The sequence below is a fragment of the Anomalospiza imberbis genome, chromosome 1, assembly GCF_031753505.1.
Source record: "Anomalospiza imberbis isolate Cuckoo-Finch-1a 21T00152 chromosome 1, ASM3175350v1, whole genome shotgun sequence".
Taxonomy (NCBI): domain Eukaryota; kingdom Metazoa; phylum Chordata; class Aves; order Passeriformes; family Viduidae; genus Anomalospiza; species Anomalospiza imberbis.
Genome location: NC_089681.1, coordinates 85,019,755 through 85,046,159, shown reverse-complemented (window position 1 = coordinate 85,046,159; position 26,405 = coordinate 85,019,755). Strand labels below are relative to the sequence as shown.

The 26,405-nt window shown below is 44.6% G+C and overlaps 1 protein-coding gene across 1 annotated transcript; it reads left to right on the top strand.

Annotated features, from left to right (window-relative positions):
- The first annotated feature begins 1,637 nt into the window (after nucleotides 1–1,637).
- Nucleotides 1,638–26,074, top strand: PXDC1 (PX domain containing 1). Its single transcript, XM_068198602.1, has 5 exons — nucleotides 1,638–2,052; nucleotides 14,879–14,970; nucleotides 15,257–15,374; nucleotides 18,096–18,207; nucleotides 24,399–26,074. The coding sequence occupies exons 1-5, from the start codon at nucleotides 1,797–1,799 to the stop codon at nucleotides 24,514–24,516; spliced, it is 696 nt and encodes a 231-aa protein (XP_068054703.1). The 5' UTR covers nucleotides 1,638–1,796; the 3' UTR covers nucleotides 24,517–26,074.
- The last annotated feature ends 331 nt before the right edge of the window (nucleotides 26,075–26,405 follow it).

The window sequence follows — 26,405 nt, the reverse complement described above, 5'->3', positions numbered from 1 at the left end:
AAAGCAAGGCTGCAGCAGCCACATGCCTTTCTGTTTGGAAAGATGAAGTTCAGTTGCTTGTTTGCATTCTTTATATATGACTGTGCTTCAGAGAAAGCTAAACCCAGTTTTATTATGTAGAAGCAAACAGAGAAAATATACAAGAGGGACATCATTGCAATTGTTGGAGTTGCTTTAACGTAGAGGCATGTGGACCCTGAATGATGTAGGCAGCTACTTGCAATGCTATCTATTGAAAAGAGTACGGTTTAGTTACTTAATTATGCATTTTACAAAAAAACTATTATCTTTCACCTTTGTGCCATCCCATCATGCTTGTTTGTGCTACACCAAGCTGATCCAGCTGTGATGGTCTCCAAGCACTGCTTTTTGGCTGATCTTTGTAACAGTGGTCTTGCCTGTGGGCTCTGCTGGCTTTTCTGAGAGGTTAAACAGCACCTGAATTTTTACCATGTGAATTCCTGCCCTCCTGAGCCACAGATGTCACTCTGGCAGAAACTGGCTTAAATTTTATAATACATAGTGTGAGTGTATCGACCTCTGACCTCTCCAAATTATACAAACAGGAAGGGTCTCTCCTGCCCCGGGCCATGGCATGATGGAAGTCACTTGGCCCTGCCGAGCCCCTCTGCCTCAGAAAGCCTGATGCCGGAGGCCACTGTCTTCCAGCAGAATCCCGTTTTGGATGATGCATCCTACATCACTGCGCTGTCATTTGCTTCACCTTCAGTATGTATATCTTAACCCCGCAGCTCCAAGGCATTTGCAGGCATCCAGGCATCTCCCACACAATTCCTTGCTCTACAGTGCTGCTCCGGTTTTGCCAGATGCCTGCTGACGAGTGCTGCGGCCCCCTCCAGCTCTCCCCGTGCCCCGCTCTCGGGGCGTTCGGGCACGGCATGACATGTGCTCCCGGTGGGAAGGAGGGACTGTATTTGCAGCACAGACCTCCCCATCTCCCTGCCGTACGCGATGCTGCTGGAGGCTCCTTCAGGGATGCCGTCCCGCCAGACTATTATTAAAAGGCCGAAGGAGTCCCAGGCACTAGCTGTGTACTCCCTTCCTCCTGTTTTTCCTCTCTGTGCTGGCGCCCCTTCCCGCCGGAGGAGCAGGCTCGGTTACCGAGGTTTCCCAGGGCACAGCGGGGGCGCTGGTCCACCCTGCGCGCTGCTGGCGGCTGACAGCCCGGCAGCCTCCCTCTTCCTCCCTCGGCTGGCCGGGACGGAGGCTTAAGGAAAAAGAATAAAAACCGAAAAAAAAAACTTCTGGGGTCACTGGGAGGAGAAAAAAAAAAAATCCTCGTCATGTCTGCGGTGTCTACGAAAACGTCCCGAGAAGGAAGAGGAGGCTCCCGCCCCGCGGGGATCGCAGGGTTGGGCGAAGGGGGTGGGCGCTGGCTGCGGGGCCAGGGCCGGGGCGTCCCCGCGCCTTTGGACGGGAGGGGCTCTGCCTTCCCGCGGAGCCGAGAAGAAGGGGCCGAGCCACCCTGCTCCCCGCCCCGGAGGGGGTGAGAGCCGCCCTGCTCGGCGCCGCGGGCTCGGCGGGGCAGGGTGCCCGGGCCGTCCCCTCGCTGCGGCCGCCGTCTATGAGGCACTAGCGAGCCTCTCTCCAGCACCGGGAGGCGACACAGCCCCGGCGGGCAGGGCCAGGCCGGGGGGGCCGTGCGGCGGGTGGCACCCCCCTTCTCTCTTCCTCCTCCTCCTTCCTCCTCCTCCTCCTCTTAACTTGGCCACGGCGGCGCGGGGCGGTGCGCTTCGCCCTGCGCCGGCGGCGGGGGATGTGCGGGCGGCGGCGGGATGGCTTCGGCCGTGTTTGAGGGCACCTCACTGGTGAACATGTACGTGCGGGGCTGCTGGGTGAACGGCATCCGGCGGCTCATCATCAGCCGGCGGGGCGACGAGGAGGAGTTCTACGAGATTCGCACCGAGTGGTCGGACCGCAACATCCTCTACCTGCACCGCAGCTACTCCGACCTCGGCCGCCTCTTCAAGCGGCTCCTCGACTCCTTCCCCGAGGACCGGCCTGAGCTGTCCCGGTCTCCCTTGCTCCAAGGTTTGAGCAGCCTCCGCGGCTCTGGCGCTCTCTGCTCGGCGGGCGGGCGGGTTTCGACCGCCGCTTCCCCAGGGGTGGCGATGGCCGGGGCGGACGGGCGGGTGAGCGGTCCCTCTCGGCGGAAGGAACGGGGTGAGGAGCTGAAACCGCTGAGAACCGGACGGGGCGGGGGGGCAGAAAAACTGCGGGGGCGTTTTGTGGTCGGAAACTCCTCCCGGGATGTTGATTTGTGTTTCTCCTTTTTTTTTTTTTCTTTTTTTTTTTTTTTCTTTTATTTTTTTGACTATACGTTTGTACCCGAGGTTTCCACGCAGGAAGGTGATCCCAGTATCGCTGCTGCTATCTCCAGCTGCGCGGCTCCGGGCTAGGCTGGGCTGGGGGAACAGAGGGATCCCCGTTGGCGCTACCCCTCTCCAGTGCCTCCGGGCTCCCCGAAGAAGGGCTGGGGGGTGGTTAGGAAGAAAAAGGGTGTATCTGAAAAATCTCCGCATGTTGGCATGTTGTTTGCCAAAAGGAGAGGGCAAAAAAAAAAAAAAAGGACTGCGGCGCTTGCCAGGGGACGGAGCAACTCTGGGAGCTGGCGTAATTCCTCGCATAACTTCTGTGAAAACGGGAATTGCAGCAGCGGTTAGTAGAGACGTCTGTACTCTTCCAGTTTCTGAAGTGGATTAACCCAACTCGAGGGATGTTGTCCAAGCTCAGGCCTTGCTGTGCAGAATCAGGATGTACCCTAGATGTCTTGCGGGTTGGGTTTAGTTTGTTTAATTGTTGGGGTATTTTTTAGATAGAGTTACGTGTTCTATTCTGACGTATTTCAAGTGTGCAGAGTGGTGAGGAGCATCCGGTCATCTGAAAATGGGTGTATGCCTAGGACTTCCAGTCTCCCCACTTGTTTGAGTTACGACATAAATTGATTGAACAGGAACGGGGAAAAGCTGATATTCTGTGCATGATTTTCTCCGTGAGAGGATGGGAGAGTTTTCCCCAGCTTTCATTTAGCCCCCCACCTTGCTAGTGAGACCCCTTGTAGAGGGTGTGCATTTTGCTGTTCTCTGAACTGGGTCTCCACCGCTCGTACAGGTGTAAACCCACCGGACTTCATTCCTGGGCCATCCCTGTGTGACAGCGAGCTCTGTTGCCTGCCAGTGGCGATCTCGCCCGGGCTGCCTCCCCAGGGATGTTTTCTGACAGGTGTTTATAGTGACACACGTCTTTTTCCATGGTCCTGCCAGATCCCTAACCTCTGGTGGTAGGCTTGGTTTGGGTTTTTTTATGTGCCTCCCATTAAAACGCTCGTACCTTCCCCTGTCCAAGCTTCCTTGTGTGGCGGGAGCGGCAGCCCTCTCCCCGGCCCGTGTTCTCTGGCACTGGGATGTCCCGTCCCCGCTGCCGGGAGGTGGCAGCCGGCCCCGGGCGCTCCGCAGCCACTCGCGGGCCCCGAGTGCCCTCTGCAGACGGCGGGGGTGGGCGCAAGGGAGCCCGGGCGGCCGCAGCCCCGCAGCCCCGGCTCGCTCCGGCGTGCGAGTGGGAGACGTTCGCAGGGCTGGGTGCCGGAGGAGGGCTGTCTCCTCCCGCTTGGGTGCAGGCTGGGAATGGGGCTGTGCCTGCGGAAGCCAGACCCCACCTCTCAGCCCTGGGGTGTATCGGCACAGACCGTGCCTCGTGCGTTTCTCTTGCTGACCAGGGATCCAAAGTACCGCGAAAGTTTGTTACCCACCGTGCGTGTCCTACCCAAAGAGCTGCGGGTGTGATTTTTACTAGTGCTGAGTGGCAGTAAATGCTCAGTAACGTGGCCTTCAAGTGTATGTGGCATCTGGGCCACGGCTTCTGAGGATGCTGGGTAGGTTTGGAGCGAGCCTGCCTGTGGCCTGCAGGACACAGCATCTACCAGAGTCACTATGACTAAAAATTGACGTCCCAGGGTGCCAGTAGTCTTTCTTGTTGGCTTTATGGGGCTCTGAAGAGTGGCTTGGCAGCTGGACTGGGGTGTGTGCTGTGTCTGGCTGCAAATGGACTCTATCCTTGGCCTACTGCCCCACCCAGTGCTGGCTACTCCCAGGAGCTGTGGCTTATCCAAAAAGCCCTAAAAGCCCTTCTCATTCCTCAGCCCCTCTCTCAAGCAAGCATGGTTCCTCTTGTGTCTCAAGGCCTGACAGAGCTTTTGCAAAGTATTCAACTCTTTTCACTTCTCTCCGAAGCATTAGTTGTGTGGTTTGAGCATTAGTTGTGTGGTTTGACTATAAGGGATTATAGTCCCTTGCACTGGCTTTACTTGACAGATCCCAGGTAGAAAGCATTCGTGCATGAACAGCTGGGAAAGATTAACCATCCTCAGCCTGTGTTGCTCAATCTCTGCCTAAAACCTAGAACCAGCAACCTTGACTTACCTTTATCTCAGGAACACCGACTTCAGTAGAATGGGGAATGAGCAAAGCATCACTTCAGGATTTGAAAAATCGAAATCTAATATGAGTAGATTATGATCTGTTTAGCTTGTTGAATGGGTGGGGGTTAACTTTGCAACAGAGGCAGAATAAAAATCAGGAGTAGTTTCTAAGCAATTACAGCGTGCGTCACAATTTCAGCAATTCTCTGTTTAAAATTATGCTGCTCCTGCTCTAAAGAAAATTACTTTGCAGAGTATGCTTCTCTGCCTAAAGAACAATTCATCATACCAACATTTTAAATTGGCTGGCTACAGCCTCTGATAACTTGACAAAGTTGAAACATAAAAATCGCATTTAACTAAGTGATAGTGATGCAAAGCTTTGCATGTAAAAAGAGATTGCATGGGGCATGTCCAGTCTTTACAAAATTCATGGGGTAAGCATGGTTTCTTAATGCCGTGTTTAAAAGCAGATGTCCTGCTGTCTACAGTGAAGCTCAATGTACTTAACCCAACAAAAACAACTGACAAAAGCCCATTCTTGTGTGTGTTAGTATTTAGTCATATACATTTATGTGTATTTATATATATATACAAATATATTTGCATATGTAAATGTTTGTATGTGTGTGTGTTTATCTTGGGCTTCCTGAAAGAAGGTGAATATCAGCTGTGGCTTTTATCTGGAGGAAGTGATAAAGTGTTGCAAACCAAATTTGCATTGCATTGAAGGACTCCAAAGTCCCTACAGATTTACCTAAGGGGCATTAAAAGGACTAGCATTATCCTACAGCTCAGTCAAGCTGCAGTGTGTTACATTTAAGGGATATGACTGAGTGGAAGCTTGAGCTATTTGATGTTATTAACTTTTTAAACGAAGGTTGTGGTTATTTTAAAAACGTCAGCAATTTTAGAAAGAGTTGGTTGTTACCTTTATTGCTGGCTTCAGCAGACAGTTCATGCTGTGCAGGAGTGTGCTCCTTTTCTTGCTCAGCATGAGGAAACCATTCTCTCCCTTTCTTGACCCCTCATCCTCCCAGACTGACTTCCACAATGCTCTCCCCTTCCTTATTTGTTGGAGCTGCTGAGTGCTTTGAGATTGCAGAGGAGAGGATGGGAGGTGTAGCTGTCTGCAGTAGCTGTTCATCGTACCCTTTCTCAGATATGAGAGGAGGGGAAGTCCCGGGGGGAGTAGGGCATTCCCACAGTTTTGTCTTGTCTTTGGTAACTAGTAAGAACATGTGGCAGAATGCACTCTCTGCATCTGGAAGTGTACAATGATGCTAAAGGCCAAGGACGTTCAGCAACACAAGGCATCTCACTAGGAAGCTGGTAAACAAGGTTAGATATGTGCATACCTGCAGGGTGACTAAGTATGATTCACTGTGATGTTACCAGTAACTTGCTAGTATTTTATTTGTCTTTGAAATCTGCCTGTCCCTTGCTCTAGGCAAATGTGCCATAGAGGATCACAGGAGAACACGGGTTCGTTCACTCCTGCAATGATCACAACCTAATGTTACTAAACTGTCTGTTTCCCTGTGCAAAGTATACTTTTGAATTTAATCAGTTTTCTTGAGAAAGGCAGAGCTACGGACTTAGAAGCTGACTTAAAATTGATGGAAATAGAAATAGTTGCAACAGACCAAACAGACACCAAAACTGAGGTATACATCTGGAAAAGGACTCTTCCTTGTCCCCACCCCCCTCCTTTCCTATTTTCTCTAAATACCATTTTTGAGCCGGTCTCATCTAAGGTTTATCCTTGAACTTGAGCCAGCTTCAATGCCGTCAGCAGTCACACACCTCCCTGGCCTCTGACTTCAGTGGGGCAGAATCGACCCCTTAAGAAAGCCAAAAGAGCACATTAGCAACCTTTCAAAACTGGGATTTGTTTTGCCTTTGGAGTGGCAGGGTGTTTCTGGCAATCCTCCTCTGCACTTGTTTTTTGCCTTTGTTATCAGAACAGAGACTCAGATGCTCTTCCAATGTAACTGTTCATATTGTACCTACCTGCAGTGCCTGGTCCTGCTTTGATACTCTGAGCTGCCAAATCAAAAACCCTCTGACAGATTTATTTTATTACTAGATGGGCTTCTCTTCCTAAAGTTCTCATTTTCCTCCTTTCCATGCTTCCTCTGACTCATTCTGCTTTGTTGTGATCTTTTTTTCCCCTTGCTCTTCTTTCTATTATTTCCTCTGTGTTCCTTTTCTTTGCCTCCAGGTTTCCCTCAACAGTGTGCTGCCATCCATGGTTATTTATGGCTCTGCAGAACTTCTCTGTTCCCTTCCACTTCACAGGTGCTCAACCTCTGTCCATCCATAGAAGTTTTCTAGTAGTGGTGGAGATTTCCTATAGAAACCTTGTACCTTTATTTTGCCTCATAGCGTAGAAGCAGTCACTTCACCTGCAGCAGACCTGAGCGGTTCCTCACAGACCTCAGACTAGGCTGAACTCTAGCTCCAAGCCTTGTGCCTGCCTCTGGGGTGGCATCCTCCTGCAGGAAGCGGGTGATCAGCTGTTTTCCATGTCCCAGTGGCTGTGCAGTGGGAGACTCCTTCAGGGCTGCCATTGGAGGAATGCTCACAACACAGAGGGCAGTTCCCAAAGAGCCAGCCCAGGAACATTGTTTGCTTGCAAATGCCGTGTTCATAACTTAGTTTTCTATATGCTGCATTATAGCGTTTTTGTTGTTGTTGTTGTTGTTTACGAGACCATCTGGGAGTGTGATTTATGAGAAGAGGGAGCTCTACAGAAGCAGCACAGTGGTTTGCACAGACAGCAGCTGTTTCTCGGTGCTGTGGCAATACAGATAAATACACTGCATCTATTGTGCTCTTTTCATTGTTGACATTGTCAACAGTTCATTAGTGGAGATTGCTCAGAGCTTCTGTCTGGCAGACAAAAGATGCAGCTCTTGGTTATCAGGCTCTAGCAGAACTGTATAACCAAAATTAAGTTTATGGCTTCTGGGTTTGTTTTTTTATCAGCTGAATTTCATGGTTCATTTGTAATAATGGAGATAAATGGAGCTGACTGTGTTGTTATAAAGCCAGACACAAGCTGCCTTTTTGTGGTGAACCAAGGCAATGTGTCAGGGAAGTTTTTGGTGGAAAGGAATGGAAATGAGGTGTGTTTTTCATGACAGCTCTCACCTGATAAGTAATCAGCACTAAAAATGGTTGTAGGAGCTTGCATTTTTCATCAGGTTTTGACTGCTTTGTTCACTCCTATCTCATGCTTCTTTGACATCTTTTTCTTTCTTGTGGCTCATCAGGCATCAAGATGGGGAACTTTGTGGGGAAAGACTGTCTGCTGTGTTCTGCCACCAAAACGTGCCTTCTCCATTCCAGAGATCCTGGAAGATCCCATAACTAATAATGCAATGTGTGCAGAACCCATCATCTTGAGGGTCTGGTTTTCTCAGCTTTTGATTTGCCTCCTTTCTTTGCGTGGGTATTCGAGTGTGCCAGGGTCCTCAGGTCATGGTCACTTTTGCTTTGGAGGATTTCAGTAAGACAGCTGTTTGGGCAGGACTTCTCCCCATCCTGCATATGCTTCCTGTGAACTCCAAAAGAAGAAGGGTGTTGGCAGGGTTTCAAAAGCTCTCTCTCTTTCTGCATCAAACAGATTTATCTCAGTGTCTTCAATATATTTGCTACTACCTAGTGGAACTTCTGAAAGTATGGAGTGACTTGCACACATTTTGTGTACTGATACCTCTTAAAAAATTTTGGTCCTAATCATCAAGCTTAAGAAGGGCAGCACAATGTGATAAATGTCAAAAGTCCACCTCCCTACACCCATCTCTCTTTTCAGCTCTGCTGTGTCCTTTTAGTCGCTCCCTCAGTAATGCCACCAAGAGGAATCTTGTCAGTGATATTGCATCAATAGCAAATCCTTTGAAAAGTCTGTAGTGACTCCTGTCACATGACGTGGATGAACTCCCCCAACAAGGAGAAAGGGCAAGTGTGCCCCTTCTGCCCCAAAAGAGAGGGGTTGAAGAATTAGGCAAGAGGCATCAAAGAGGAGTTGCTAGAGGCGCCAGACTTAAGTCAGACCAGTGCTGTAGCTAGCTCTAGGATCCTGTCCCTGGTGATGAGAACCAGATGCTGCAGAAGACAGCATAAATAATAGGCAGAGAACAAAAAAAATGACAGTCCTGGTCTCTAGTAATTGAAGATTTGACATCTCTGATTGCCTGTAATTATCTGCCCTTCTCTGGATCTTATCAAGTCTTTGGACTTAAGGGATCTCTGTGGTGTTATTTATTTCTGCTGTTATTGAAGAAAAGTTGTGTGAAACAAGATTTCCCATCTGCTGGGTTTTTTTTCATTTCCTGCCTTTACATACCCCTGAGTATTCCTTTGCCCTTCTAGCAAATCTTTTATCCTTCTTCTCTTTATCAGAGAGGAGGCAGCTGTTAATGGGAGCTGTTTTGGCCTTTTCAGAATCCATCCTGAGGTGGCTAATGCCATAGTTCCCAAGTGGCAAGGCTGAGGGAACATGTGAGGAGGTGTGAGGAGGTATCCTACCTGGGCAGCTGCCAGGAGGAGCAAGGTATGGTGGCCATGAAGCAGGGGAACAATGACAGCTGAAATGGTATTGAGAAGACACAGTTAAGCAGAGGGAGGAAGTAGGAAGCACTGCAAAGGAGCAAAACAGCAGAAAAAATGGGGCTTGGTTGTCTGTTGTCTTTCAGCCCTGATCCATGTACCAGTTGAGTAGCTCCAGTTTCTGCATGTTTCAGTGAAATATCTGTCTGTGAATTTGTTTAGAAGTCAAATAGATATAGTCCCTAATAGCCTGATCTGACTTTGGACCTGGCCCTTCTTTGGATGAATGAAATTAGACTCTTTAATTTAACATTATTCTCTAATGACTAGGACCTTCTTTCTATTGCTCTGTCTACATCCTGGATTGTCCGTGTGTGCAAGGCTTAGAATGTATCTGAGGGCAAGGAGCTATGAAGGAAAAGGATAAAAAAGTTTTAGTACTGCAGTGGTAATTAATGCTGTAACAGGGGAAAAGGGGCACATATCCCTTTGAAGTCTGGTCAGAGACAGCAAAGTAGCAGTCGCCCATGCAAGGCAGCTTATATGTCTTCCCTAAAGATGTGAAATCCCTAACTGCTGCATGGGATCTTGTGCAAAGACAGAAGGACAGACTCATGATTTAAATCTATAAGCCTGAAATCTTTCTTGCAGTGTGGATTAGCAGAACACAGTAGGATTTCTCTCTGGATTTATTTGTTAATAATTTTTTCCCTTTAAGACCTACTCTGCAGTCTCCCTATAGGAAATGGAGAGAGAATTAGATGAGATGGGTTCAATGCAACTTTAATCTTCATGTGCATACTGAAACACACAGCATTTAGGACTATTGGCATTCCATCTTGCACGTATCTTCAGAAAGAACACCTTGGCTTCTGCTCTTACTCAGCTTCCTGTATGTATAGAACTGATTTTGAGAAAATAGAGTACCTCTTGGACATTCTTTGCTCCTGTCCTGATCACAAATATGAGGTGTAGTCCTTCAGATTGGAGAGATGGGGTTTGCCTACAGTTTGGTATTATGTATACATAGTGACTTGTACATCTCCAGAAAAACAGACTTCTGTGTGTCATCATGGACATGACATTACAGATACATACTTGACTTGGGCATGAATTTACTCTTCCTTGAAAGGCACTAGAGGATTTTTGAGACAATGCTTATCGTGTATGCTGTCAGGACTGTTCTGTCATTTCATTATGAGCCATGAAGTACATGCTGCAATTCCTGTACTGCTTCCTGTGGTAGAAACATGGGATGCATTATCTGCAGTTTTCAAATGTCATTAGTTGCAGATTTGGTGGCTCACACAGCAGTAATAGGACAGCCCTACCAAGGCTTGGGTGTTTACATCAGGAGTTGGCTCTCTGTTCGTTCTCCTCTGCTGCTGAGCTCGTTTCCTGCCTGTGAGCAGCTCTGGGCCCCTCTCCCACGCTGTGAGCCAGCGTGCCAGGTACACAGCTGCTGGCCTGCTCTCCCAGCCTCCTGCAGCTGCCCCGGCACCAGGGACCCAGGGCAGGAAGAAAGCTGCAGGCTTCTGGTGCTGCTTGTGCCATACTTCTCCAGACACATGTTGCTCTGCGCAGAGCTGTTACCTACGCTTGGTCTCAAACTGAAAGCAAATCCTTTTCAGTCTTAAGGACTCTGCCCGGGGTTCTTGGTCTGGAAGGGGACAGAGAAAATGTCAAAAGGATTCAATGAGGTCATTGACTATGTAATAAAAAATAAAGCAATCTCCCAGGCACAGGTGAGTGCCACACTAGGTTAGGCAGTGTCATCCCTCCCGTCACCCAGCCTGTTGGCTCCCCTGTGTGCAGGGTGAAGGAATCTTAGAAGTTTGTGGTATTTGGCAGTAGGGTTTGTGGCAAAAAAAAAGGAGCCATTGGGACTCCAGAGAGCAAAGTTTTCCTGGGAGGAGTTTGTGCATGTTTTCCATTAGCAGTCCAGACAAGGGCCAGAGCTGAGAAAAAGGAATGAGAACAGCCTTTCACCATGACCTCACTAACAAATTTCCCAGCTCTGAGTTCAGCTCTGTTGCATGACAGAACAAGTGAAGAAAGCACAATTGGTTCCAGGATACTGGCTGCTTTACTGGTATCTTGTTTTTGTTTTATAACAAATGGAGTAAGGATTCTTGGGTAGTAAAAGCCCTAGATGGAAATAAAGGCTAGACATGTATTTATGGCCCATGGGCAGAGACAACAGCCTTGGGACATGTTTGTAGCTGCTGTATGGATGGTTCATATGTGGCCAGGGGGTCCCGCACACTTCAGATGCATCCACATTTTGGTGCATTTGTGTAAGGGTTAATGAATGGTGGGGGTGCTGGGCTCTGTCTGCAGTGTCAGCTGGCATGTCTGTGTGTCTGTTTGTTCAGGAGTTTCCAGCGTCTGGAGATTCTGCATCAGTCTCTGGCTTTTTTTTTTTTTTTCACTTTCTTTCTGCCTCGACAAATCTTCCAAACAGGAGAAAGAAGACAGGCAAAGGAGAAACCCCCACAAAGTGAAGAATAAGCCTGGAAACCTGGGTGCGGTTCTGTCACCCGTCTTTACACAAATTCTGACTCCTGCTCAAACTTAATATAGTGCCTGGATGAGAAAGGAGCTTGGATGGGGCATCCTCGCCTGCCGTCTCTTGCTTCTTCTGTGGAGTCTGGGGTTTCCTGAGGTGAAGCCTTTGACTACAGGAGTGGTTTGAGGTATTCCCTGCTGCTCACCCAATTGTGCTGGCAAAGCAGAAGCAGTTCTGTGTTGTGGTGTGGGAGAGGAAATGAGGTCCAGGGGAGGGTGGGAGCACCTTAAGCCAGTGTTGACACCAGAGACTTTACCTTGTGGCACTCCAGTGTTCCTCCTGCACGTGAGTGCTGTGGTTGATGACAGCAACCAGTTAGAGAGTGCTGAAAGGAATGGAAAGGAAGGACCAGAACCTCCACGCCTCCTGGCTGCTTGGGCAGGCAGTGCCTTGCTCTGGTTAGGATGGCTGTGGGGTTGGGAGCAGTCTCTCAGGTTGTGGGATCATGGTCTGTGACTAACTGAAAACCACAAGAGTATCTGTTAACCTTTAAAAACAGAGACTTGTAGAATTAAGATAAATGAGGGTCTTACAAATTTCATGACTATTGCAGAAGAAATTACAGGTTTAAATATATGTATATAAGGCCAGTCAAGTGGTTTCTGTTTGTTTGGGTTTCAGATGTATGAAAAGAAAGGCTTTAGCCTGGCCAAATTGAACTCCCTGTATAGGGAATTCCTTTAAGGTCAGCAGCCTTACGCCCCAAAACTGCACATCTGCAATCATTGAGCACATATATAGGAAGCTGGCCAGGCAGATGTATCACCCTCCTTCCTACGCTGTCTGCTTTTTGGTTTTGATATTACTGAAAGCTTCAGTAAGAAACAGTTTTTATGGTGTCAGATGTTACAAGTTTTCTGTGCCAGTTTCCAGGCTGGAGTGTGGGTTTGCATGGCTGGTGTCTTTCCAAGAGGTGGAAGGAGATAATATACCAGGGCTGGAAATTCCTTGTGAATGCAAGAAGCTGTAAAACCTCCCATGGGGTGATCTGTGACTGTGCAACAGGCTGACAGCCTTGTCTGACTTCTTGGTGAAGCATAAAAAGACCATGTGGAGCTGCAGATGCTTTCCCTGATTACTAATGAGAGAAATCCTGACCGCTTGGCTGGTTTTCCTCGTGGGATGAATGCTCAGGGTTGTTGCTGAGGTGGTTTTGTTTTTTGTTTTTTTTCCTCCCCCTCCCAGTCTGAATATCTTCATTTGTTTGAAAGCATCCCTCTTCCTGGTAAAATACTAGTTCCAACAGTGCATGCTTATCTGGGAAGGGCTCTGAGATCGAGGGCAGATTTGAGAGGGAGCAGCTGAGTGCTGAATCCCTGGTGGATTGGCGATGAGGTGGGACCCACAGCTGGGCAGTCTCTGCTCTGACTATATCAGTGCTTTTGCAGAGTGGATCAAGACCAGCAGGAGAAGTGGAGGCAGCTGGCACCAAGGTGGCTGGCTCTATTTTCTCTGATGTGGGCTGCAGCAGGGCCAGCAGCATGTTTCTAACATCATGGATGGGTGTCTGAGCTGTGGGACCATTGGCAGCTTTTTCTTTCTTTTAGGGAAGATGACAGCCCATTCATTGAAAAATTTGAACTTGATCCAAATGTGGGATGGGAACATATTTGTGGAGGGGTGAAGCAGATCCACCCAGGCCTGCACCCTGTAGTTAGGACAATGAAGGGTGCTGGTCTGCAATTCAGGTCTGTAATGCCAAGCACAGCCCAGCTAGTATGCAGTCTGTGGAGCCATGCAGATGAGTTTATTCATTTACAGCCTTTCAGAGAATCTCCAAGCAACGCTACCTGACTGTAGTGTATAGCAGCCAAAGAAAGACACACAGCACCTCCCTTATATGCCTGCTGGTGTGCATTGCTCTTCTGTCAGGAGAGGGGGCGAGTCGTTCTGGGATGAGGCAATAGCCATGCTGGAAAAACAGGCAAAATGAAGGACTGTTGAGCAAGAGAAAGGCTTATACAATCAGGGGGACTTTTGTCGGACAACTGACAAGTAAACCCGGTTGCTTTGGAGACAATCTCTGTTTTATTTAGAGCTGTAACTGGAGGAGAGCTGACAGCTTCCAAGTCACACTTTTGTCTGGAAAGTTTCTGTGGGATTGTATCTCGTTGGTAGCAAACAACAAGGACTGGTGCAGACTAGAGGTGTTTGTGGATGCTGTTCCCACACTCTGCATGTTTGATGGCTCTACGTTTGTCTTTTGAATAGGAAGATGCAGATATGCTTACTTTAACACAATGTAGTATATTGAAGTGCTTTCTCACAGACTGCTTTGCTGATTTTTAATTTTGATGGTTCTGATTTATTGTGTCTTTTCCTAGCTTTTTGTTCGGTTTTTTGTTTGTTTGTTTATTGTGGTTTCTTAGGTATTTCATTTTCATGGGTGTATCCTGCTCCTTGGAAAAGATGCACAAATGTAGAAGTTAAATGATGATTTGATTAGAAAAAGTAGGTTGTAAATATCAGCAATAAAAGGCCCACTAGAGGGATGTGGGATTTTGGGATTTATTTCTCCTCATATGCCCTGTACATGCATCTAACCTGTGCTGTATTTCCTTCAGTCTGCTAGACGAGGGGAAAGTTAGAGATGTCCTGCAGGTTATACATACAAAATACGGTATTGGTGTTTTGAGATCACCATACCAAGCAATTCAATATTGCATTGTAATGCGTCATTCTGTATATTGGGCAGTGAAATTTAAGTCTTAATCCCTTCTGCAGCACTGTGATAAATTCGATGACTGAATAGGTGAAAAGAAAATCCTAACAGTTATCTTGCACTTGAAAAATGTGATACTGACAAATTTTCCTTGGACCACTCACTGGAGCTTACAGTCAGAGAAATACAAAACTGCACTCAAAGCCTTTTATTTAGCTTGTGTTTATTTTTTCCCTCTTATCTGTAGGATGTGTCTTTTGGTTTTCTTGGTTTTCTTTTGCTTTTTATTTACAGGGGAAAAAAAGGATGAATAATAGTTCTTGGAAGCAGAAAGTGTGCTATTTAACTATCACTGCTGGGAATGCTGTGTAGCGAAACTGTGGGTGCAGGAGTAAGTGGTTCTACTTCTGCTTGTCTTGCAATTCCTACATATGGTCATAAACAGCTGAGTTTGTGTCAGGCTTGCAACTTTTCTTGTAAACTACACCCATCTCAGTTTGGGGTGCACTCTTTATCATCAGTTGGTTTAAAAGACATTCCTGGAAGGCATATTTGAGGTTGTTCTACATCTTCCTGAGGGCTGCTTCTGGCTGCTAAAGTGTGCATAAGTGTGCTTTTGTTTATGCTTATGATCTGTTTACTTTGTTTCTAGGGCTCATCACAATAAAAGAAGCACACGATATAGAAGCCAGACTTAATGAAGTGGAAAAGCTTCTGAAGACTATTATAAACATGCCCTGGAAGGTGAGTAAGCCAAGTTCCAATTTAGCCCAGCTTGACTCCTCCTTCATGGTGACATGCACTCTCATGCAGATTAGAATGTTATGGGCTTTGCCAAACTCTGAAAGGAGCAGCAATTTATTGAGTAACTTGGAGAAATGCTGAGTGCCAGAACTGTGTAATGATGCCTCCAAGCTGTCACTTGTAATAAGTCTTTCTGTCATACTGTGAAGGGGTGGAAATGGAGAAGAGGGACAAAGCAAACTACTGGTTAAAAATGGATGTCTCTTTTTGTTTCTCTCTTTTTAAGTATTCAAGGTCTGAAGTTGTCCTCACGTTCTTTGAGAGATCTCCTTTGGACCAAGTTCTAAAAAATGACAATGTCCATAAAATTCAGCCAAACTTTCAAAGTCCAGTTAAAATATCAGGTAAGAATTGTTAACTGCCTGCAGTTTACACAAGAATTGAAGAATGAAAGTTACTTCATTTGCTGTTCCCATTATTATTTCTGTATCAACAATTCAAAATGTAGTTCTCAATAGTGCTTTGTGCTATAGAACATATAATTTTCCTTGATATACTGTGCAAGGTGCATTCAGGCAATAAAGTAGCAGGTGAAATGGGAGGCTGACAAATGCAAAACAGCGAATGTGAGGAAAATTCAGTCCTTACTGCACGTCATCACATATGATAGTGCTGTTAGCACTTAGAAAGGAGATTTTGAGGCTATTGATATAGTTCTCTGAAAGGGTAAGCTTGGTGTCAAGCAATGGGCAATATCAGCAGTGAGAATATTAGGTGTTATTAGGAAAGAAGGAGGAAACAGAGGAGAGGAGGTTAGCCCCCTCTTGAACACAATATGCACAATTTTGGTTTCTTCATCTCAGGATATAATAGAATTTAAAATTATACAAAAAAACAGTGAGGATTCAGGTTGTTGAACAGCTTCTCTAAGAAAGGGGTTAATTAAAGAAGGACACCCTTACCTGTGAGAAGAGATGGCAGACTAGTATGATGGAAGTCTACAAAGCTGTGAATAGAAGGAGGTCAATTACCCTGTATTTCTTACGAAACAAGAGCTATAGGTTATCCAATATCATTGACAGACAACAGGCTTTAAACAAACAAAAGAAAGGTTATAATATTGTTTTGTTTCCATACAAAGCATAGTTAAGGAGTGGAACTCACTGTCATAGGATATGGTGGAACTGAAAGCCGAAGTGACTTCAAAAGGGAATGAGACAAGGAAGTGGAGGAAAAGTACATTGAAACCTGTCACAGGTGGAGACACAGGAAGTTCTAAACCACAGATTGCTAGTGGGTAAAGTGGAGAGCCTATCCCTGCCTATTCTTTTAGCTTTTCCCCTCTTCATCTGCCACTGACTGTTGTCAAAAGGTCTGTGAGCTTCTGGTGTGCCTGGTTTTGTATTTCTGTACTGAAACACTTTGTTTAAACCTAGTGCCGACTCCTGATTTTGTGTCACCAGAAGAGCTTATTTACAATTAATTGAAGTGAAATAATCCATAGTCCTCTAAGGTTTATAATGTGGCAAGGAGCTGGTATCAATTTTCTTTGGTACTAACAAAACTATCTCAGCTGAATGATAGCACGTTTTAATTCTAAATTATTGTTGGTAGTGATGAGTCATACTTAATTAACTAATTCTCCTATCTGTGCAGCTATACAAAAGCATCTTGTAATTGATTTCATCATTCAAGTGATTGCTGCCATTAATGCTAAGAACATAGCTGGAAATTTGATGTTAATTGATATTTGCCTCATCTGGATGTTGCACAATGGAAATGGTTCAGTTTCTGGCAGCGCTGTCAGTAGATGGCAGTAAATGATAATGGGTATAGCAGTTCATGAAGCAGTGAAATGCTGTAACTCTTAGGTCAAGTGAAGGACACTAGGAAAATATGGGCATTCCTGTTACTCATAGTGCAGCTTTCTACCTGGCTCGCAGTCTTGGAAAAGCAAGCAAAAATGTTTTGTATTCTCTGAAAAAACAAACTGTCTTCCACATGGTCCTGCTTAGAGTAGTAGGTGATGGAGAAGAGAGAAAAGGCTGCCATCTAAGATGAAAGCTGAATTTGAATTTATGGTGTAAATCTTATTTTACAATCATACAATGCTGGCTCAAGATGAGTCATGTGAAATGTGATTCTGCTGGGGTTCAGTGTTTACACAACCCCCAAATGTATTCTGCTAAAATGAGCTGCAGTAGAATACGGAATGAAAGTCAAAGATGAGTCTCAACAAAAATATGGAAGTGAGTATTGGCTTTACCTTAATGCAGGAGCATGTAATGTTAAAAAAATTGCCTCCTCTCTCATGCCTCATTTCCTGTTCATTGCTTGAACTGTATATATAGATGAAATTTGTTGGTGTGCTTTCTGCCTACCATATTTTGTGCCACAGACTAATTTTTTTTTGTTGTGCTGATAATGCAAGGCTGTAACACAGGGTCATAGTGTCTTGAGGCAGATCAAGAGTTATCCTACTTAAGTCAGTGCTGATTTTTTTTTTGAAAAGTGCATTTATTTTGTGTTGGTCCTAGCTTCATCTAAAATTGTGTGACCGAAAGAAATCCTTGTGACTTTCCTAGTTTGATTTTCCTTAGAGCACAGATATGGATTAACTTCTCATTCTCATCAAATACTGTTTTTTAGTTATCAATTCTCCCCATGGTAGTAAGTCAGTGGAATTGGGTGTAAGTTTTAGATATTCTGTATTAGAGGTTTCTAACACAGAAACAAATAAGCAGTATCAAGGGCAGTGTAAAACATGGTATTTTTTTACACAACTTAGAGTTGGTGGTTGAATTAACTTGTAAGGTCACTTTTCATTTCCATTTTTATGTCTTTTTTTAGTTTTGCTTAAGCCTAGGAATGTCTAAGAAAAATACAATTATGATTTGGTAGTGGTAGATGCTCTGTGTTGTGAATTGGTTAGGTGAATAGAATTGCTTGAGCACTGTCAGTTTGCAGATGTAAGAAGCTGTGAAACCAACTCTTCATTCCTGCTTTCCTGTGCAGATTTTCAATGTCATGGGCACATCTCAGTTCATAGCCATGACAATTACATATGAAACACAGTTGATTTCCAGCTTTTTTTTTTGATCTTGTTTTCTTTCTTCTCCTAACAGAAATCATGCGATCAAACGGATTCTGTTTAGCCAACACTGAAACGATAGTTATTGACCACAGTATACCTAATGGAAAAGAGAAGCACCTGGATGTAGATTCAGCAGAACATTTGTAAGTGGAGTTTGAGCAGGAGCAATGCTGTCACCTTCACTGTAACTTTCCAACTCCCCTAGCAAAATGTTATTGTCTGTCTAAGAGCAAGACTGGTACAGCTGTCATCCTGTAACTTTCCAACTCCCCTAGCAAAATGTTATTGTCTGTCTAAGAGCAAGACTGGTACAGCTGTCATCCTGACTGGTTAAAGGTTACTGGGCCTGATTGTTAGCACTTCACAGCAATTTCCTGTTGAAGTGGGTAAAATGGGAGAATGATTGACCCCAAAGTGATCAATCCTCTGTGTATGAAAAAAGAACTGAGATTGCTGAAGGGGTGCTACAAAGGGAGAACAGATTTCTTTCTCCCATGACTGTGGTGAGAGCTGGTTTGAGCCCAAACTTGGAAACTCAAACAGCCTAGCAAATAGCATATCCTGCTACAAAGGATAGTAGAATGTTTGGGAAGCAAAACACTGTCATCAGAGGGGAACACATCCCTGAAAGTAATTGAACAAAGGTCAACAGCTGCTCAGCTGGGACTTGGTGTAGTGTGTGTATATCCTTGGAAAAGGCAAATTAGACTGCTTTCACTGGAAAATTCTGCTTCCTAATATGTATAGGTATTCTGGGGTCAGAAACTTGTAACCAGGAAGGCTTCTATGGCCATAAACTAAAGCACAAAGAGTTCTATCTCAACATGAGGAAGAACTTCTTTACGTTGAGGATGGCAGAGCACTGGAACAGGCTGCCTGCGGAGGTCATGGAGTCTCCCTCTCTGGAGGCATTCCAAACCCACCTAGACATGTTCCTGTGTCACGTGCCCTGGCTGAGTGACCCTGCCTTGTCAGAGGGTTGGATTGAATGGTCTCCAGAGGCCCATTCCAACCCCAACCGTTCTGTGATTCATGTAGGTCTTAAGTTAGTGACTGTATTCACAGATGGGTATGGATGGAAATATGTTCCTATAGGTTTCTGTCATATCAGGTGATTGATATTTCAATGAGCTACAGGTAGTGAATCACTCTAATATTTTTGATAAGAAATGTTGACCTACTTTTTCCTTTGACCAGTCAAATGAAGGAAAGAGAATACTAAAAGACTTACGGAGCCTTTATCTTCAAATGCAGTGATCTGTCTTGTCATATTTGAAATGCCAGTCTGTAACAAGGTTTAGAGCTTGGCAACATTTTGTCAGGGGCTGGAGAGCATGTCTGGCTCGAGTGTAATTTCTTGAAGTCTTTTTATTAACTTATCACTTAGTGTTTTGAACCCTGACCTTACTAACAGCATTTAAACTTATAAGCTTGTAATAATGAGGCTGAAATGGCACACTAGAGGTAATTCTGTAAGGCCAATACCTGGAAATTAAAATTGTTATAGTTCACAGTGGATCACTCTTTGTACTGAGAGTGACAAATTATAGGAGAAAGTTACCAAAGAAAGCATTTTCCTGCCTTACTTTGATTTTGTTTTTAAACATGAAAAAAACCATTTATAGCTAGTTTTGATTTTAAAAATGTGCTCCAGCCCAAGCAAAACTTACCAGCCTGGAATCAGAAACTACAATCATCTAACTGTCATCCCATTGAAGTCAGAGACTGTTAAGGTCAGACAATACTAATGTGATAAAAACTGAATGATAGGCATAGTTTCCCATAAACTGGTAGAAGAAATTAATCTAGGGTAAGAGCCTGACTTTGTGCAACCTAACTTATTTAACTTTCCAAAGGATGTGAAGTCAAGAGTCAAGAAGTTAATAAATTTTGAATGTGTGTTTTATATGGTGCCCTAAATTTTCCAATCCTGCAGCTGTATTTTATAGTCAAGACATAATAGCCAGGACATAGTGGAACCAGTGTAGGAAAGCTGTTCTGTAAAAATTGAACCTTTTTCAAAAGCAGAGATTTTCTATACTGTTGGTTTAAATGTATGTTATTAGCCCAGAAAGGAAACTTTAATATCTTTCAAATCCTGTGCTGCTCTCTTTCAGTTTCAGTAAAATTGGATTTATGGTGTATTCTACCCTGAAATCAGTGTTAATTCCTTGTGGACTTGATATCCTCAGATGGGAATTTTTTCCTTTCAGCTGCATTAAACTCTTTATGAGGTTTTTACGTGTTTTGGCTGCTGATGGACTTGAATGAGACATTTTGCAGAGCAAACCTGTATTTTTTAGGAAGAAGCGCTTGAAGCTTCAGCTCATTCCCTATACTGGTTAGCTGTGTAGCCTGCAGAGTTACCTGCCCAGTGATCCATCAGCTGAAAAGTCTCACACTTGTTGCAAAAGAAACCACAGCACTTTTCCAAGTTGCAGTTGCTTACTCTGTTGTTCTGAAGGAGGTCTTTTCTGCTTCCTTCATTTTCTCTCTGATTTTAGTTGGCAGTACACCATACTGTTGCAAACTGTGGTTAAGCCATTATGCTCAGCATCCATGTGGCATAACTAGTCCTTTTGTGTGTGGTTCTTGGAGTGTAGTCTGAAGTCCTTTTGAAAGAAAAAGGTGGTAAATAAATGCATTTCAGCTCATTATTTGGTTTTGTTACAGAGATAGCTTTATCTGCAAAGACTGTTAGCACTTCTGTCTTCTAGGCCAGCAGCAGAGTCTGTGGCATTGGATAAGCTGCCTTTTTGGCAAATTTACTCCAGTACCTGAAGGAGGCCTGCAAGAGAGATGTAGAGCATCTGCATGAATTTTCATGGGTGCATGTGATAGGATAAGGGGAGTGGCCTTAAGCTGAAGGAGAGTAGGTTTAGATTAGCTGTTAGGAAGAAAATATTTAGATAAGGGTTGTGAGATACTGACACAAGTTCCCCAGGTTGTGGATTCCCCATCCCTGGAGGCATTGAGAATCGGGCTGAATGGGGGTCTGATTAAACTGACGAAGTGGAAGTTGTCCCTGCCCATGGCAGGGGGTTTGGAACTAGATGATCTTTGAGGTCACTTCCAAAACAAACCATTCTATCATTCTATGATATGTACATCTTTTAAATATTTCCAGTGGTGGTGAATCAACCACTTCCCTGGGCAGCTTGTTCCAATGCTTGATAACCCTTTCAGTCAAGAAATTTTTCCTAATATCTAATCTAAACTTTCCCCAGTAGAACTCAAGGCCCTTACTTCTTGCCCTGTCACTTGTTACCTGGAGCAGAGTCCATCCCTGCACCTGGCTACCCCCCTTTCAGGCAGTTGTGGAGAGCAATGAGGTCTCCCCTGAGCCTCCTCTTCTCCAGACTAAAAAACTCCAGCTACCTTAGTCAATTCTCATCAGACTTGTGCTGCAGACCCTTCACCACCTCTGTTGCCCTTCTCTGGATGTGCTCCAGCACCTCAATGTCCTTGCTGTGAGGGGCCCAGAACTGGACACAGGATTCAAGGTGCTGCTTCAGCAGTGCTGGGTACAGGGGGACAATCCCTGGTCCCGCTGGTCACTGTTTCTGATACAGGCCAGGTTGCCATTGGCCTTCTTGGCCACCTGGGCACACTCTGGTTCCTGTTCAGCTGCTCATGACCAGCACCCCCAGGTCATTTTTTGCCAGGCAGTTTTACAGCCACTCTACCCTAAACCCATAGCTCTGCATGGGGTCATTTGTGATGCAAGTGCAGGACTCAGCATTTGGTCTTGTTGGAGCTCATACAATTGGCTTCAGCTGATCAATCCAGCCTGTCCAGATCCCTCTGTTTCGGAAAGCCTTCCTATCCTCCAGCACATTGGCACTCCCACTCAGCTTGGTGTCATCTGCAAACTGACAGAGGATGCACTTGATCCCCATGTTCAGACCATTAATAAAGAAATTCAACAGGACTGGCCCCAAAACTGAGCCCAGGAAAACACTGCTTGTGAAAGGCTACCAAATAGATTTAACTCCATTCACCATCCCTCACTCTTTGAGCCCAGCCACCAGTTCTTTATCTAGCAAGCCTGTACAAACCATAAGCTTCCATGTTGTTCCCTCTTCTTCCTGGTGAATCAGAGTAGCAAATCTAATGCATTAACAGAGGTTAAAATGATAAAGAATTTTATCTTACAACACAAGAGGTAGGCTCTTGCAAAAGACAGTGTGTCTGTTAAGGTACTTAGAGGAAAAAAAATTAAGGGCAGCAGTTTGGGCATTTAGGAATCTGAAGGTCCACAGTAGAGTTGCAGAATTCATTTTGAGAGAAAGACCTATTGATAACAGCCTAAAAGCATTTTGACTGTTGGTGTCATACACAGCTTCTGACTGTGGTAAACAGTCATGGTTTATTGAGTTTGGATTTGTGTGAGCACTCTAGAGCAGTGCTTTGCAGACTGCTGTGCACACACTTCATTCTTGGTGGCAAGAAAAGCTTTCTGCTTAACCACAGCATCCGACTTCCCCTGCTTTGCACCTCCATTCTGCTTGTAGTAACCTATCGGTGAGGCTGGAGAACCACAAAATCTGTGGGACCTTTCAGATGTAATAATGTAGCTTTATGCTGATAAGAGAAAGAGAGCAGAATATGAATAGCCTTCTTGACTCCTCTTCCACTTTCTTCACTCTATCTGTCCCACTGGTATTTCATAATCTGTTGTTTCTGGATCACTTGCAGTCCATAAGACAGCACAGCGTAATCTGTAAAGTATTTTCAAGATACCAAGTCAACTCCCTTGTGCACACATTCCCACACACGCAGGCAAGTAAACAGCCTGGAGGGACTAGAGGAATAAGGGTAATAAACATTCAAAGTTCAGTCTCATTGCTGTTTCATTTAAAGTGAAGAGCAAAGCCACAGCACCGCAGGAGAAAATCCATTAGTTACTTCTCAAAAAATATTCTCTATTTTGGCTCTCATAGTTTAAAAAAAAGGAGATGAGAAGGAGCTGGAAGGAGTATGGAAAAGATAGAACTGTGGCTATACGTTGCAGAATGTATAGACCAGGCTATCCAATAACCCATTGTACTTCTAAATAAAGTTTTGGGAAAAGATGAGAGTGGGAGACTTATCTGTTTGTTTACCCTACCACTCTTCTTCAGGTCCTCTGAAATACTTAACTCTTAGGTCACCCTCTAGGGTGCGGTTAGAAGGATGTCCACGGTTGTTTCACTTGTCTGAAGAGTCTAATTAGTTCATGTGTAGATGAGATGCAGCTTTAAATATTAATTATTTTAAAGCTCATCTATTTATCTGCCATTCAGAGAGCTGCAGTAGGCTGATAAAGGTGTTAGAGACACATGCTAAAAGGAAGGCTAGGTTAGAATTTCTTTTTCCATCTTGTGCATTTTTCAGTTTCTATTTCCTTTTATTTCTCACTCTGTCATAGTGAATGAAATTTCTTTCAAAATATTAAAGACAGAGTTTGAGAAATAGAAACTTTACAGTTCTTCATACCCCCTTTAGAACTGAGGTGAAATTTAGTCCTTGGCCTGCAGTGACTGTCTTTGACTGCTAGGCTATCTAGGAAGAAGATAATATTTCTTACCACAGAAACTCAGGCCTTCTTGGAATGGGAATATGTGTAACTGAAAGAAGTGTAGGTTTTAACAGCTTGATGCCTTCTGGTTGAGAGTTGGTATGAGACAGTAGGTAATTCTTGCAAAAGTGTAGGTTATGAAACAGGCGTTGGGAAGTGGGGAGGAAAATACCAAAACAGGTGAAACTAAACTTGGGAATCTTTTTATATTTGTAGATTCTTTGATTGTCAAAATCTAAACCTTGTACCATGGGAACAACAGCTAGACTCCAGAAGAAGGACACTGTAGTCATTTTTTCCTGCCTATGTTAGACACTTGGTCTCTTACAAAAGCCAATCCCAGAGAAGGTGCCTGGGAAGTGAAAGACTGAGAGTCCAAATTCAGATGTGAAACAAAGGCAGTTTCTTTTTCACTTTTGTGTGAGAACTGAGGCATCTATGTGTTGTTTACATATGCTGTGGGAACAAAATGGAAGGATGTGGACTTCAACTGCATGATTCACTCTTCCAAGACTCACTTGTTGCTTCCTTCCTTCCTCACTAGTAGCTTTGAAAGTCAGGGGTGACATGATAACTTACTTTCGTGCATCATGGGTCTCACTGGCCCATAGTTTAGTCATAAACACATGAGTGTAGGAGATGAAGGAGGTGTGGATGAAATCAGCTCCAAGTGCTTCTCCCACTCCCTTAGTATTTTTTTTCCAATTCCTTTGATTTTCTAACTTACTTAATGCCTTTTGGTGTTGTTTTTTTTTTTTTTTCATCTCTCCTTAGGTTCGAAAGTGTTAGTGACTTTACCTCAGAGCTGGAAGACAGTGATGATCCAACAGCTTATGTCACCAATTTGACATACTACCACCTGGTCCCATTTGAGACTGACATTCTGGACTGAGGCTGCTCAGGGGTGCAGTCAGCCAGCACCCAGCCAGCCTCTTTGTCCATAGGTTCTGCTATCTCTGGCATTGCATCTCTGTGAATAAGGTTGTGCAGACAAGACCAACAGCAGGGAAGCTGCAGCAAGAGCACCTCAAAGCTGGTTTTATAAGTGTGTTGTGTGTTATTGGAGACATCTTGTGAGGAGATATCTGCTCTGCTGCTGACAACAAACTCAGTTTCTGTGAAAGCAAGGCAGCAGAGGCTTCCTGGGGATCAGGGAAATCTCTGCTATGTCTGTTGGAATTGCCACCATGACTCAGCTGCCAGAAACTTGTGCTGAAGCAGGCACAAGTCACCCATGCTCCTTGTGGTGCAAGTTGAGTTCCCCTTTTAGGATACCACCATAAACTTCCTCGGATGGCGTGACCACACTTTTTATGCTTTGTAAGCAAGAAGACAAGCAAACCAGCTGAACTTTGTCAGTTCCCTCTGCAGTTGCTTAATGGAGGTCTCGTGGGTCGCTTTTTGCTCAGCTACCGGATGATTGGTGCCTTACACGAGATGTCAGAAATACCATTGAGTGCCTCCAGGAAACAGAACACACGAGCTGACAGCTTTACTTCTTTTAACCATGGGCTTTTGGATAATCACTGAAAGGGCGACTGCTCTTTCCTGGAATAGTAAAGCAGACAGCAACTGGCATTGCAATGAGCTGTTCATGATGTTTGGGTACCCAGATGATTTTGGAAGTCTGGAAAGCCGATGGGAAAGCTGAGCTGCTCCAGTAAGAAGGGTTGTGCCAGCATCTACAACAAAGGGTCAAGGCCATGGCAGGCATTTTGATAATATTCTTTCTTTTCTTGTGGACCAGCACATGTGAATGGTGCTTACAGATGTTTACTTCAGAGAGATAATTCCCTATGCATATTTCTTCCCAGTGGATGGGAAGGAAGACACTGAGTTTTATGTTGTGTTTGGACTGAAAAAGAATGATAAGCTGCAGTGTGCCTACAGTGGTAGGAAAAACAGTCTCTCCACTGCCACCCTGTCTCAAGGAATTTGTCTAGCTTTCTGAGATCTGCCTGGAGGGGTCAAGTGCAGGCCTCCTTGTTATGTAATGCCATGGATTTCAGCAGAAATAGGACAGTGGGAGCAAGAGTGGGATTGTACCCTGCAGCCTCTTGACTGTTGAGTAGTGCAATGTTAATGTCTCCTTGGGGTCTCTCCTTTGCAGAGCACCCCAAATTCGCAGCTCTCACTGTGAGTGCTCAACACTCACCAGCATGACCTTTCATTGAGCTTTTTGCCATCTGTTTGCAAATATTATTTTGAAGGGACTAAAATTGAAAGAAATGCATTTTTGGACATGTTTCTTGGACAAGAGGCTTGCTTGGTCCTGGAAAAGCTGATGCAACTCCCTTCTGCAGACTTTTCATTTCTATATGTAGAATAACAGTCAAACAGAATTTGTTAATGTAAATAATAAATTATTGAGAATCCTAATTCTTTTACACTGTATGTTTTTAAAATATATTTTAATGAAATAAAATAAAATATAACTCACCTTCAGTACACTTCTGCAGCTTCAAACAGTGTCTTTTTTTCTTTTTTGGTCTTGTTTTGAGTACACTTTCCCAGACATGTCACATCCTCTTTCTTTTCCCCATAGTTTTTGAAACATGCTGAGTAACAGCAATTTTTGTGCTCCACGTGCTATTTATATTGTAGACATGATGTGAATCCACATGAAACCTCTGCCTAGTTGTTAATCTTAGGTCTAGGTGTATGTGGTTTAATGCCACTCAGCTTAGTGGAAGAGTTCTGTATTTTCACTGTCATCAGTGAAATCAAATTTGGCCATTACTGTTTTTGAAGATTAAGCAGATTCTTATAAGGTAAATTTCT

Excerpts from the sequence above, each read along its gene's own strand:
- PXDC1 (XM_068198602.1), top strand. The coding sequence starts at position 1,797 with ATGGCTTCGGCCGTGTTTGAGGGCACCTCACTGGTGAACATGTACGTG. Across the intron at positions 14,971-15,256 it reads TTATAAACATGCCCTGGAAG|TATTCAAGGTCTGAAGTTGT; the intron begins GTGAGTAAGCCA and ends TCTCTTTTTAAG. Across the intron at positions 15,375-18,095 it reads AAGTCCAGTTAAAATATCAG|AAATCATGCGATCAAACGGA; the intron begins GTAAGAATTGTT and ends TTCTCCTAACAG.